This window comes from Mus pahari, chromosome 4 (genome assembly GCF_900095145.1).
Source record: "Mus pahari chromosome 4, PAHARI_EIJ_v1.1, whole genome shotgun sequence".
NCBI classification, from domain to species: domain Eukaryota; kingdom Metazoa; phylum Chordata; class Mammalia; order Rodentia; family Muridae; genus Mus; species Mus pahari.
In genome coordinates, this window is record NC_034593.1 from 71,977,588 (window position 1) to 71,991,554 (window position 13,967).

At 36.6% G+C, this 13,967-nt stretch overlaps 1 protein-coding gene across 2 annotated transcripts in view; it reads left to right on the top strand.

The window, feature by feature from the left end:
* Pdgfc (platelet derived growth factor C) overlaps nucleotides 1–13,967 on the top strand; it is a 162,859-nt gene that overhangs the window by 81,482 nt on the left and 67,410 nt on the right. For both annotated transcript variants that reach the window (XM_021195716.2, XM_021195715.2), the window contains one exon: nucleotides 8,650–8,845. In XM_021195716.2, coding sequence (XP_021051375.1) covers nucleotides 8,742–8,845 — 104 coding nt within the window. In that variant the 5' untranslated portion in view covers nucleotides 8,650–8,741. The remainder of the gene's footprint in view (nucleotides 1–8,649; nucleotides 8,846–13,967) is intronic.

The window sequence follows — 13,967 nt, forward strand, 5'->3', positions numbered from 1 at the left end:
AGAGAGAGAGAGAGAGAGAGAGAGAGAGAGAGAGAGAGAGAGAGAGAAATTTGGTATTTTTGGTACCTTGCTACCCCATTTAAAAAGGTTTTTTTGGGGGGGAATTGTACTGGCTTGCTGTTAAAAAAAGATTACATCATTGTAATGAAACTACAGTATAAAATATATACTACTAAAAATTTAACTGCAATAAAACAAATAGCTGAGGGTTTGTGTCGTTTATAGGTGGTCTATGTAAGACCCACTTATGTATTTAAAATCTTAGAAATAGTTGTTCTTAGGCTTATGTTATACACAGATTTCTTTACAAAGCTTTATCTCAACTGGAAATGTGACAGGCATTTGTCAAGATAATTGTCACCCCTACATTTGATGCTACTATGTTAAGTGTGATTCAGGGATTTTTCATATCCATTTTCTTCTCTTGTCTATCTGCCCCCAGATTAGCTCACCACCTTTTCAATATCTCCTGGCAGTGTTCCATTTCTTTAAAAGAGATATAGCTAAATTTATAGAAAATAAGAGTGGATTGTTTTTACCTTTAGAACTAGACTGCAAGCACAAGAGTTTACAAGGAAGTGCTCTGCTCAAACAGGTCTGCTGAAATCCTGGGAGGTCAATCCTGAGAGAACATGAATACAGCTGCTCCATTTGTTGGTTGAGGAATTAGCCTAATATAAACAGCAACAATATCACAAAGAGAGATCTCACATCTTCTAGCAGAATCTAACAGTGTTCAACTTGGCAGAAATAGCCATAAAGTCTCCCTAAGATTAGAAGGTACAGATTTTCAATAGTGATTAAGGCATGATCAATAACTAGAATATCAGAGGAAATCCTCCCTTCACACATGGATATCTGGTGGATTTGCTAAAGTCAGACTCTTTGGGATGAAATTCTTCTAGACTCTAGTTTTTCCTTTCTCGTTATTTTTTGGCTCTTGTGCTTTGATCTTTATTTCAATTTGAAAATTACTGTTGCAAATGCACCTGTTGCTGAGGGAACTGACAGTAGATCGAGCCAAACTATTTCTAAAATGAAGGAAACTTATATTTACACGTATTCACTCTCCTCTTATAGTTCCTATAGGTGGTAAAACCTTGTAAGCTGTGATTACATAGCTTGGTGTAATTAGGTACTTTATTGTTATTAAAATCTCCATCTCTTAGGAAACACAATTTCCCATTGAATTATATAATTTTTTATTTACTTATGGTCATAGTTTCTCTCAAAATTGTCACATTTCATCAAGTTATGGTGAACAAGAATTTCTGAGGTAGAGTAGGTGCAGAGGCAGTGCTGTCCGCAGCAGAATGCTTACAGTGTTCATGAGCACATTTATGTAAATTCTGCCATAAAGGGCAGTCATGTCTCAGTATAATATTTATTTCTTTTTCCTGGAATCATTATGTTTGATTACTGGAGGAACGAAAGTCATATCTCTGATGTCCAGCTATCTAGCCTACTTGTAGAAAGATGAGTACCTTTTTACTTATTGCCAGAACATAAAACCTGTAAGGTGGACATGCTTGGATGTAAGTGATTAAATCTACTTGTCTTTGGTTGGTGTTCATAAGAAAGCCATATGCTGCTACATAAATAGATTGCTTAATGGTAAGATGGATTGCTAGGCAGGTAGGGGAGCCTTTTATAATGTACTGCTTAACCTAAGAGAATTTAAATATTTCTAACTGCATAAACTAATTCATTGATTTTCACTTTGTGTGACTGTGATTTGAATGATAATTATCTTATTGTTATTTTCATTGATAAATCCTAAGCATTCTCCCATCAAAAGACCACAAAGGAATGGGTAACTTCTTTTCATTTAGGAATCCTAGGAAACATCAAATGGGTGCTTAAAATTATATACCACTCCCCCAAATAAGTAAAATTATATACAAGGCAGTTATAAAATTATTATGTATTGGTTTTACAAAAATGTTTTTATTAAAATATTTTTCTAAAGTAAATCTATACATTTATTTTGTCATAACAACATTATTTAGTATAAATATATTTTTGAGGAATAATTTTCAGAGATACTGCATTTTAAAAAATATTTGAACATTGGACATTGAATTCTAATTAAATAAAAGGATGGATTTGGTAATTTTTAAGATGAATGTTTATTATATATTTTGACTTCCCAGTATTCTCTTCTATACCCTGACTTTCTTATGGTGTCTAAAACGAAGTTCAACTTAAAAAATAGAAAACCAGCATAATCTAAAGGTCATTTTTTTTTTTTTGGCTCAGAGTTTGTTATTGGGCATAGAGCATATATACAGCTATAATTTTTGCCCACTTCTTGTGTGCAATTGCTTTAATGTAATGTGCGTGTGCGTGTGTGTGTGTGTGTGTGTGTGTGTGTGTGTGTGCACGCTTGGCTCTCCATACCCCACTGAATCAAACTGGAGATTATTTTATCATTATCTGAGAATTACAACACTATGTTGTCAAAATTTTTCTATTTCACAAATCTCAATATGAGAATAATTCTCTAAACATTACTTGCTTAGTCTTTTGTGGTGTAAGTAGGGTATTTTCAAGAAGAAAAGAGACAATGTGACAATAATTGCTTTAGTGTAGCCTTGAATCATTGGCATCCAGGACATACCCAACCAGATGGCCCACCCAAGTTTTAGTCCAGTTATAAAATGTTCAGTTCAATTGTCTCAAATGTAAAGGTTATCTTCTCAGATAAGTAGCGAGGAAGTCGGAGGCAGAGGCAGCTTGCTTTATGTTACCAACTTGGCTTAGGCACTATTACTCTATATTAAGATGTATCTACCCACTTTGCACATTGGCTTTTTCCCTGGACTGGATCCCATTATGACAGCGGAAGAGTCGCTGTAGCTTCAGGAGCTCAATGTTACCCTCCAATTGTCTCATTCCCAAATACAAACTGACGTCATTGAGTTCATTCGGAATGACCTAATAATGAGATCTGGACAATGGAAGAATTCAATTATGTTAATAATTTTCCATAGTGCTTCTGGGCAGGACCACCACAGCCCCCATCTCCTGCTTCTGCAATAGAGGGGGAAGGAAGGCTGTCTGCATTTCATTTTCCTGCACTGTGCAGGGGCATTTCCCAGACTTCTTCTTTTCTCCATTTGCAAGAGTCGGCCAAGGGCCTAGTGTGTCCTTTCTTGTTTCTTTAGGTTCAAGAGAATTTTTAACTTCTGTAAATGATGGTGTCATAACAGTAACAAAGTTCTACTTTATCTCATCAAAGTCCTAAGCCATTGCCTAGAAGTGACAACTAAGGTTCCACCAACTTGCTCTTGTGAAATGGGAAGTTTTATACATGGGACTACATTTGCATTGTGTTTCAACCTCAATGCAATTACTCAATTACCTCTTGAGTAATGGCATCGAGTAACTTGACTATTGGTTAACTTTTCCCTCAGTTTTTTTCCAATTAAAATATTATGGACAGTGTTTCTTATTCACTTAAATGTAGATATGAAAATATTTTTCTTTTCTTTTTTTCTTTTTTTTCTTTTTTTTTGGGGGGGGGGATTTCGAGACAGGGTTTCTCTGTGTAGCCCTGGCTGTCCTGGAACTCACTCTGTAGACCAAGCTGGCCTTGAACTCAGAAATCCACCTGCTCCTGCCTCCCAAGTGCTGGGATTAAAGGCGTTCTTTTAAAAATATTTTAAATTTTAAATGCCATGTGATTATTTCTAGTTAACAAAAAGCAAGCATCATGTGGCTTTCCCAAAATACCAGAATTTTATCTTTGATTGATTTATATTATAGGGCTTAATGTATTAAGTTAAATAAAGTAAAATAAATACTATAAGACTATAGTGTAGCATTCCTAAAGGATGTAACATTACTGAAAATGTTTTAATTTTAAAATTAAGCAGTCACTTGAGTATTCTGAGCTTCTGGGCTAATATCCACTTATCAGTGAGTGTATACCATGTGTGTTCTTTTGTGATTAGGTTACCTCACTCAGGATAATAATTTCTAGTTTCATCCATTTGCCTAAGAATTTCATTAATTCATTGTTTTTAATAGCTGAGTAGTATTCCATTGTGTAAATGTACCACTGGGCATCTGGGTTCTTTGTAGCTTCTGGCTATTATAAATAAGGCTGCTATGAAGATAGTGGAGCATGTGTCCTTATTACATGTTGGAGCATCTTGTGGGTATATGCTCAAGATACCTGGGTCTTCTGGTAGTACTATGTCCAGTTTTCTGAGGAACTGCCTAACTGATTTCCAGAGTGATTGAATTAGCTTGCTATCCCAACAGCAATGGAGGAGTGTTCCTCTTTCTTCAAATCCTCACCAGCATCTGCTGTCACCTGAGTTTTTGGTCTTAACCATTCTGACTGGTGTGAGGTAGACTCTCAGGGTTGTTTTGGTTTGTGTTTCCCTGATGACTAAGGATGAAACCAAATGAAACTCAAGAAGAAAGAAGACCAAAGTCTAGGTACTTTGGTCCTTCTTAGAAGGGGGGACTAAGAGGAGATACAGAAACAAAGTGTGGGGCAGATACTTTGTGTAGCAGAAAAGACCATCCAGAGACTGCTCCAACTGGGGATTCTTCCCATATATGGTTACCAAACCCAAACACTAGTGTGGATGCCAGCAAGTACTTGCTGAAAGGAGCCTGATATAGCTGTCTCCTGAGAGGCTCTGCCAGTGCCTGACAAATACAGAGGTGGATGCTCTCAGCCAACCATTGGACTGAGCACAGGGTCCCCAATGGAGAAGCTAGAAAAAGGACCCAAGGAGCTGAAGGTGTTTGTTTGCAGCCCCATAGGAGGGACAACAGTATGAACCAACCAGTATCCCCAGAGCTCCCAGGGACTAAACCACCAACCAAACAGTACACATGGAGGGACCCATGGCTCCAGCTACATATGTAGCAGAGGATGGCCTTGTTGGTCATCAATGGGAGGAGAGGCCCTTGGTGCTGGGAAAGTTCTATGCCCCAGTGTAGGGGAATGTCAGGACAGAGAAGGGGGAGTGGGTTGTTTGGTGATCAGGATGAGGGGGGTGTAATAGGGGGGTTTTGGAGGGGAAACCAGGAAAGGGGATAACTTTTGAAATGTACATAAAGAAAATATCTAATAAAAAAAAAGCAGACACAGTAAGAAAATGTCCAATCTCAATAATCAGTACTCTCAGATGGAGGTTCTCAGCTGGCACATGTATAGATTATGTAGATGAACTTCAGCTAAGATATCAAATACAAATTATGAAAATTAACTAAGAGTTAATATAACATACAAGTCTGAACTTAGCTGTGGCGAGTGAAGCATCTGTATTTTTAACATGAATAACCTTTATAATGTTAGGATTTGAGGGTGAATGGTTTAAAGGCTCAAATAATCTGTAGTACTCCATTCTGCCATGTTCTGAGGTCCACTTTCTTTATACTATCACTGCATTAGAGCTTGTGACACCTAGAAGGTACAGTCAAGATAAGATTTATAGATTTCCATAATTTATCTGACTTATGAAAGTAATAGTGTGGCAGAAAAGAAAAAAAAAAGTCACCAGAGTGTCCATTATCCTCCGTTTACAGAGCTAAAGTAGCTGACAGTGTGACTCGGTGAACACACAGTAGAGAGTTTACACACGTGGTGGGTTTGGGTTGCAGAATATTCCTTAGTCATACTGCCTCATGTAATACTACGACGTACTATTTACCATGTAAAGAGGACTAGGCTCTGTTTAGTCTCAGATCTCTCAAAGTGGCTGAGTAGTTCTTTTGCTTATTTACTTCTTTTAGTGGGGACAAAATTGAGTCAGCTAGAGCAAGTCCAAGAACCTTAATTGGACATTTCTTAAATAATTTATTATTATTATTATTATTAATTATTATTATTATTATTTTTATTATTGGTGCACTAAATATAGCAATCCTTTCTTTCACCTGATATGTCATTTGCTCTCCTGACTTGTAAACTGTGATAGACAGCACTAGCCTTGTTAATTGTCTCTGTCTTACTCCACTATAGTGTTAAAGATAAAGCAAAATGGTAGGTTTGGAAAAGGAATGGTAAAACCGAAGCTAGACCCTAAGGTTCCTGTCGCAGGTATTATCTTACGCATTTATCCTTATTCAGAGGGTAAGACATCAAGAATGCTAGTGGGACTCTTCTATATGGACAGGATTGATAGGAAGTGATGATTTTGCCATGAAGTACATGCAAGTTTGTCTTTGAAGAATCCAATAAGGAGAAGGTGGCATCATTCTGACTTTTCAAGAAAAAACAAAACAAAACCCTTTTTTTTTTTTCCTGGACTCAATGAGCATACGTGTACAAACATCCATGTTGTATGTCATAGGTTTCCTGGTATATTTAGCATTAAATTTGTTAATTAGCCATGTAAATAAACAATTTAGGTGAAAATAAGGAAGGATAACAGGGCAAAAAGGAAATAGGTAAACAGATCATCAAAGACACAGGCAACGAAAAGTACAAATGAGACTAGTAGGTGCATGAGCTTGTCAAATAAGGGCTAGCAAGAGACGCTCTGATTCATAAAGAAATGTTTTGTGAGCACTGAAAAATAACATGTACTTGGAATCAAGCATGCTGTACATATCATAGGCCATCTGTGAAGTCTGCCAGCCTGTGGGCCATGACACACTGTTGATAACTGACTTGATTCTGCCAGACAGACTCAGAACATGTTTTGAGTTCATAGATGAAGCCAGATTCTATTTATCAAACTTTCAATCCTACAGTTCTTTTTGCTAATATCATGGTAAAGTATTGATCTGTTAGACCTGGTATGATGGCACACTCTTGTAATTCATAAGTATCTGTGGGACAAGCAGACAAGAATGATTGTCTCTTGTCTTGAGTTACATATTGTCAATAAATCATTCAAATGTTATCTTTATCACTAATACACATTGAAATGTTAAAATTTTTGTTGATTTTATGAACTTTCTGATCTTTTATTCTCTGTCAAATATAGTAAATATGCCTCTAAAAGAGTCAGTATTATATAACTCATGGAGGATAAGAAGGGATTTCTTTAATTTTAATATTAAACTACTCAAGTGGATGAAGAGCTCAGTTGCTTCTGCATATATACAGCCAGTAGTTTTATAGTGCTTACATTATTAATTTCTATTCTTTCCTTTTTCCCTCTGCCATTGACTCATTTTAGTTTGGGGGTTTTGTTTGTTTGTTTGTTTGGTTGGTTGATTGGTTGATTTTTGTCGTTTGAGATAAGGTGTCTCTGGAACTTGCTCTGTAGATCAGGTTGGCCTCAAAATTAGAAAACCACCTGCCTCTGTTTCCTGAGTGCTGGGGTTAAAGGTGTATAACACCACTGCCTGGTCTCACTTCAGATCATAATGCTGTTGCCATAAGAAGGTTTGGGCCAGATAATGTGGCATTAGCTATAATGATGAATTCTAAAGCCCCAACAAACCATTGCTTTCATATAGCTTTTCTTTCTGTCTAAGACATACAAGATTTGTTATTTCGTGCGCATTACGCGATTTTGTGTTGGCAGCTGAGTCATTTGACAACAAGCATGTGTTTTCTTGGTAGCTTGGGTGCGGTGGTCACTGGCTGTAAGCAAATCAAACGTTTATTAAACTAGGCAGATCTCTTTATAGTACTTACTGCTTGTTCTGTGCTTACATTCCCAGCAAAGTTATATTTTTGGAATGATGACTGTAAAAACCACAGAATTGTTGTGTAGACTCTTACTTTGGCAGAGGGTAATTTAAAGCTTGCTGCTGTGGACACCCTCTCTCTTTTTCTTTTTCTCTTTCCTCTTTTTTTCTTTTTCTGATACTAGGTCTGGTTGCTTGATATTTACATGAAAACCTGCAAATTAGTTAAGGCGGTCTCTAGATGGCCTTTCCTTTAGTCTCTGCTCCACTTTTTTTTTTGGTCCGTGCATTTCCTTTGAACAGGAGCAATTATGGGTTCAACTGGGGGCTGTGCATATAGTTTGAAAGATATATAAATAAATCATTTTACAGATAGAAAGTTATTACAGCCAGGGAGCCTGGGGGATTATATTGTTGGTACAATATAATATTGTATTTTTCTGGGGTATTTTTCTTTTGGACATTCAGATTTTGTAGTGATAAATTCAGTCCTAGAAAAGTGATGCAAGGATGGTCATGTTTTGTTGTCTTTAGACAGACATGAGTTTTTCTGTAACAAAACCCTAGGCCATTGATTTTCTCTCATTGCACCTTGGAACAATGGTTCTCAGCCTTCCTAATGTCACAACCCTCATATAGTTCCTCATGTTCTGGTGATTCCGTACTAGGAAATTATTTCCTTTACTACTTCCTAATTGTGATTTTGCTACTGTTATGAATCACAAAGTAAATGTCTCATATGCAGAATATCTGACATGCAAGCCCAAAGAGATCATGATTGAGAACCATTGGTTTGGATAATTGTGTAAGGCGTGGATTCATTTAGCAATTCCATCTGCTGTGAAATTCTAAGCTTATATTGGATCCAGCTTAATAGAAACTTGAATAAGTTTTTAGTCACATCACTTTGTCAGCTTGGCTTCTAAGGCACCAGGTATTATTAAAGCAGATAGAAAGCTTTGAATGTATGTTTTGAAGCCTGCGATTTTGGAAGCATCTGTCTGTCCTAACAGTATGTCTGTGCCTGTGTCTTTGATTTAGGAGTTCAAGATCCCCGGCATGAGAGAGTTGTCACTATATCTGGTAATGGGACCATCCACAGCCCGAAGTTTCCTCATACATACCCAAGAAATATGGTGCTGGTGTGGAGATTAGTTGCAGTAGATGAAAATGTGCGGATCCAGCTGACATTTGATGAGAGATTTGGGCTGGAAGATCCAGAAGACGATCTATGCAAGTGAGTGACACACATGGAGTTTCAGCAGGGTGTAACACTGCTGTTTTCAAGTTGCTTCTGTGATATGCATTTAAGTGGAAACTTTGGCTGACCTGAATTTACGAACATGTTCAACTCTTATTTCATCTAATGTCTTCTTTTTAAAAAATTAGCCGACTTACACACACACATATTCAATGATTACTTTCTGTCTACCTCTAGCTACACAGTTCAGGAAAACTTTGGCTAACAGTGTATCTGAGTATTTCTGCATAAAATAGGAAAGAGAGAATAAATGTTATGTAAAGGATTGTAGCTATACCAGATAAGCTGAATTATCATTGACATTTATCTTATATTTGAGCTCCCTAAAAGTCAAGTTAATGAAATAAAAACAGTATTTATAGAGAGCTGGGAAGATAGATCAGTGAGAAAAGTTGCTGTGGTACACAAGGACCTGATTTCAGATCACAAGCAGCTGTGTAGCTGCTGTATAATCTCAAGTTAGGTAGACTCTCTGGCTAGTCTATGTATCTGAAGCAAAGAGAGCTAACCAAATAGATGCTGTATCAAAATATTAAGGAGAGTATCACCTGTCCAAGAGAATCCTTATCAAGTTTTGGCCTGCAAATGCTCACTCACAAGTCACTTACATATACATAACACACACACACATACACACATGCACACACACATGCACATACACACATACATGTGTGCACACAGTTTACAAGCAAAAGCTGTAACTACAGGTTTACATTATGTAAATGATACATAGTTACCTAATTATATGTATGCAGAACTAAGAAGCCCAAGCCTCATTAGGAGGAAGGAATATAGCCTGGAGAGCAGAATTTGACATTCAGGCTAGGAGTGCAAGGTAGGGATGCACCATGGTTCCCTGCAGCATCCAAGATCCAGTTAGCTGGTGTATTTCAGCCATACAGATGATCTACCATAATTCAGACCAATGTTACTCTTTCAATAACATGTGAATATTCTTGTCAAGGTTCAGTGGCCTTAAGAATTTTTCACTACAGTGCCACTTGTGCAACATCCAAATATTTGACTTGATGGTGTTTTCTGGATTCCTTGTGTCTTCTTTGGTAAAATGCAAGTTAAAAAAGAATTTTCTTTTTGTCTTACATAACAGAAAAGTGTTTCAGGGCACAGGAAATACTTTTAAGTTTAGTATCTGCATCCCTTTCACCACATTTCTTCTCTCTGTGCTTGAGGTTTGCATTGCGTTTTCCCTTCTGTGTGTATGTCAAACAGCAGAAATAGGATCTATCCTGAGATGAATGGGTTTTATTACTGTATTATATAGAGTATCATGTAGGTGAGAGAAATCAGCAAGGTACCTGGAAGCTGATGCAAATTATGTACTTAGGAACAACTTAAAACTCATGTTCCTTGGTTCCTATTTAGGCATTTCTGCTGTAAATAAGAATTCCAAATTTTATGAAACACATGCAGAGTCTAGGGTTTATTCAAGTGAGTAGAAAATAACTAATTCAGATTAGTAGAGGGAGGCCCCAGGGACCTCTCTTTAACTGATGGACATATTAGAGAAAAGGCATAATATGTGATGTCCTGATATATATATATATATATATATATATATATATATATATATATATATATATCATGGCATAATATGTGAGTATGTCCTGATATATATAATGGCATAATATGTGTCTATGTCCTGATATATATATATCAAGACATAGACACATATTATGTATATGATGATAAGAAGATATCTATCTTCTTCCCTGTCACAAGCAAAGTGTGATATGATATGATTTTATCTAGCATAGAGCTCAATTTTAAGAAGCCTTCCTATGGCTATGATGTCCCTCCCTGATTGCATTGTCTTGGTCCTATAAGCTCTGTATCCCTGAGCGACAGCCCACTGCCTACAGTCAGTCTTTCCTGTTCGTTCTGCTTTAGTGAATCTTTGCAATAGCTGTCATTTGTCTACACTATTGAAAGCAGTCTTTTCATCCATGCCTAGGAATGGTCAAAAAGTGGACCTAACATATTACAGTCTCAATTTAACTAAGTAGAATTAAATGATGTTTATAACTGACCATTTTAAACATCTACTACTGGTAAACAAAGATCCCTTTTTCATATTATTCTTACTGAATTTTTTTCTTTTCCTTCCTTCAAGTGTGAAATAGTGTCACTTGTACAACATTCAAGTACGTGTTCAGTAACTTGAAATGTTTTCTAATGAATTTCAATTCTGATGAAACTGAGTTATTTTCACATTGCCACTCTTGCTTCCTATTTTTTGAAACGCCTACGCATGCCTCTGGTCTAATTTTCCTTTGTCTGTTCAGCTATTCGACTCTCGTGTCTCACATTTAAGCCTTGCTGGCATGTGGTTCTGTGATTGTGCAGGTTTTCTCCAGTGCATGTAATAGCATGCAGTTCTCACTGACTAAAGAATCATTCTCACCCGGGGTATGCAAAGCCAGACAGCTTACATAGTATTCGGCATGTGCTAATGATCTCCTGAACTGCTTGCTTCTTATGTTCAGCAATATCTGTCTTACTGTATGGCTTTGTCTTAATTACATTTCTATAGTAGACACTTCTGTTAGGGATGTCTTATCTTGCCTTCTACTTTAGGATCATCTTGGTTACTTTAATTTTCAATATATATTTCCAAAATAGTCATTTAAAAATTACATTACTAGAGTGTATTTGTCAGGGTTTTCTAGAGGAACAGAACTTATAGAATGAATAGATAGAATGATGATAGACAAATAGACAGATGATAGATAGATAGATAGACAGACAAACAGGTAAGCGGACAGATACATAATAGAGAGGGAGTTATCAGAATGACTCTCAGGTTGTGATTGAACTGGTACATCAATGACTGTCTACGAACAGAAAGTTCAAGAATAAAGTAGTTGTTTGGTCCATCACCCTATATGTCTTAGCTGACATAGGCTCTATGGCAGTAAAGGAATAGACTTGTCAGCAGGAGTGATGGGCATCAGGCAAGGAAAGCAAGCTTCCTTGCTGCCTGACAATGTGCTCCAGATTAAATGTGGATCTTCCCACCTCCAAAGATCCAGATTAAAGTGGCTCTTCCCACTTTAAATGATTTAGTTAAGAGAAAAAAAAAACCCTCACCTGTGGACCTGGCCCCTTAGGTTTTAGTTAATTCCAGATGTAGTCAAGTAGTAAGAAAGAAGAGCCATCACTTGAGCATTGGACCCAGCACCTCTCATGGGCCAGGCATTTCTCCCTTGCTGCGCTGAATCACAGAACTTGTGTTGTTTGGAGACAGAATGAGGGAAGTTCCCCAGACTGTCTTTGAGCACTGTAGCTCTAACAAGCATTGACCCATGACCTCCCTGCCTCAGTCTCTTGAGTGGTTGCAATCACAGGGTTATGGAGTCAGCTTTGTTATCTCCTAATATATTCTTGCAAAATAGTTTGTGAATTTTCCTTTCAATCTATTAACATTTTTAGCTCATTTACCTAAAATCTCTAGAAAAAATTGGCTAAAACTGACATTGTAATCATGGAGAATCTTGACTTTAAGAACACCATGCTTCTGTGTGTATTAGGATCCATTCATGGCCATAAATTTTAAAATTTTTCTTCATAAAAGCATTATGTACATATACATGTGCACATATACATGTGTGTGTGTGTTAGTGTATAATTTAGATGTATTTTTAGATTTCATTTTATTTCATTTTCTTGAGGTTTTGAGTAGATATTTTTCTACTGCTATGTGATGTAGGCTGTATGCTATGTGACTCAGACTGTCCTCAAAATTATGGTACTCTGTCAACCTCAGCCTCCCAGCTATGGTGATTAATCATGCAGTCACCTTTTATTTTGGTATTTTCTATAGATTGCATTTCCATTACAAAGTTAAACCTCTTAGTTATGTGTTGTGGTTATATAGCAATGAAATCAATTTTTCTGTATTAGTTTATTATCTGGATAACTTGTTGTATTCTTATTCATTTAATAATTGTTCTGGAGGTTAATTTGAAATTATACAAAATTGTGTATTTTTTATGGAAAATTTTTTTCTTTTTCATCCTTTCATTCTGTGTGCTGGCCCTCAGGGCTTCAGTCCTTTCCTTCCACAAAGCTCAAGTGTCTGTAAGTGTGTGGTTTTATTTCTGGGTCTTCACTTCTATTTCAGTGATCAACATGTCTGTCTTCATACAAATACCATGTATTTTTATTACTATTGTTCTGTAGTAAAGCTTGAGGTCAGGGGTGGTGATTCCCCCAGCTGTTATTTTATTGTTAGGAATTGCTTTTGCTATTCTAGCATGTTTTTGTTTGTTTGTTTGTTTGTTTGTTGCCTTTCCAGGTGAATTGCTGTTTCCATTCTTTGAAGAAATATGTTGGGATTCTGACGGGGATTACATTGAATCTATAGCTTGCCTTTGGTAGGATGACCTTTTTTACTGTGTTAATTCTGCCAATCCATGAGCATGGGAGATCTCTCCATTTTCTGAGATCTTTTTCAATTTCTTTCTAGAGGGACTTGAAGTTATTTTCATACAGTTCTTTCACTTCTTTGGTTAGGGTTACCCCAAGATATTTAATATTATTTGTGGCTATTGTGAAGGGAGTTGCTTCCCTAATTTCTTTCTTAGCCTGTTTATCCTTTGTATAAAGGAAGACTACTGATTTATTTGAGTTAATTTTATATCTGGCCACTTTGCTGAAGTTTTTTATGAGATGGAGAAGTTCTCTTGTAGAGTTTTTGGGGTCACTTTTGTATACTATTATATTATCTGCAAAGAGTGATAGCTTTAATTCTTCTTTGCCAATTTGTATCCCCTTGATCTCTTCTTGTTGTCTAATTGCTCTAGCTAGCACTTTGAGTACTATATTGAATAGATATGGGGAGGGTGGGCATCCTTGTCTTGTCCCTAATTTTTGTGGAATCATTTCAGTATTTTTCCATTCAGTTTGATATTATCTGTTGGTTTGCAGTAAATTGCTTTTATTATGTTTAGGTGTGGGCCTTGAATCTCTGACCTCTCCAATACTTAACATGAAGGGGTGTTATATATTGTCAAATGCTTTTTCTTCATCTAAGGAGATGATCATGTGTTTTTTTTTCTTTGAATTTGTTTATATAGTG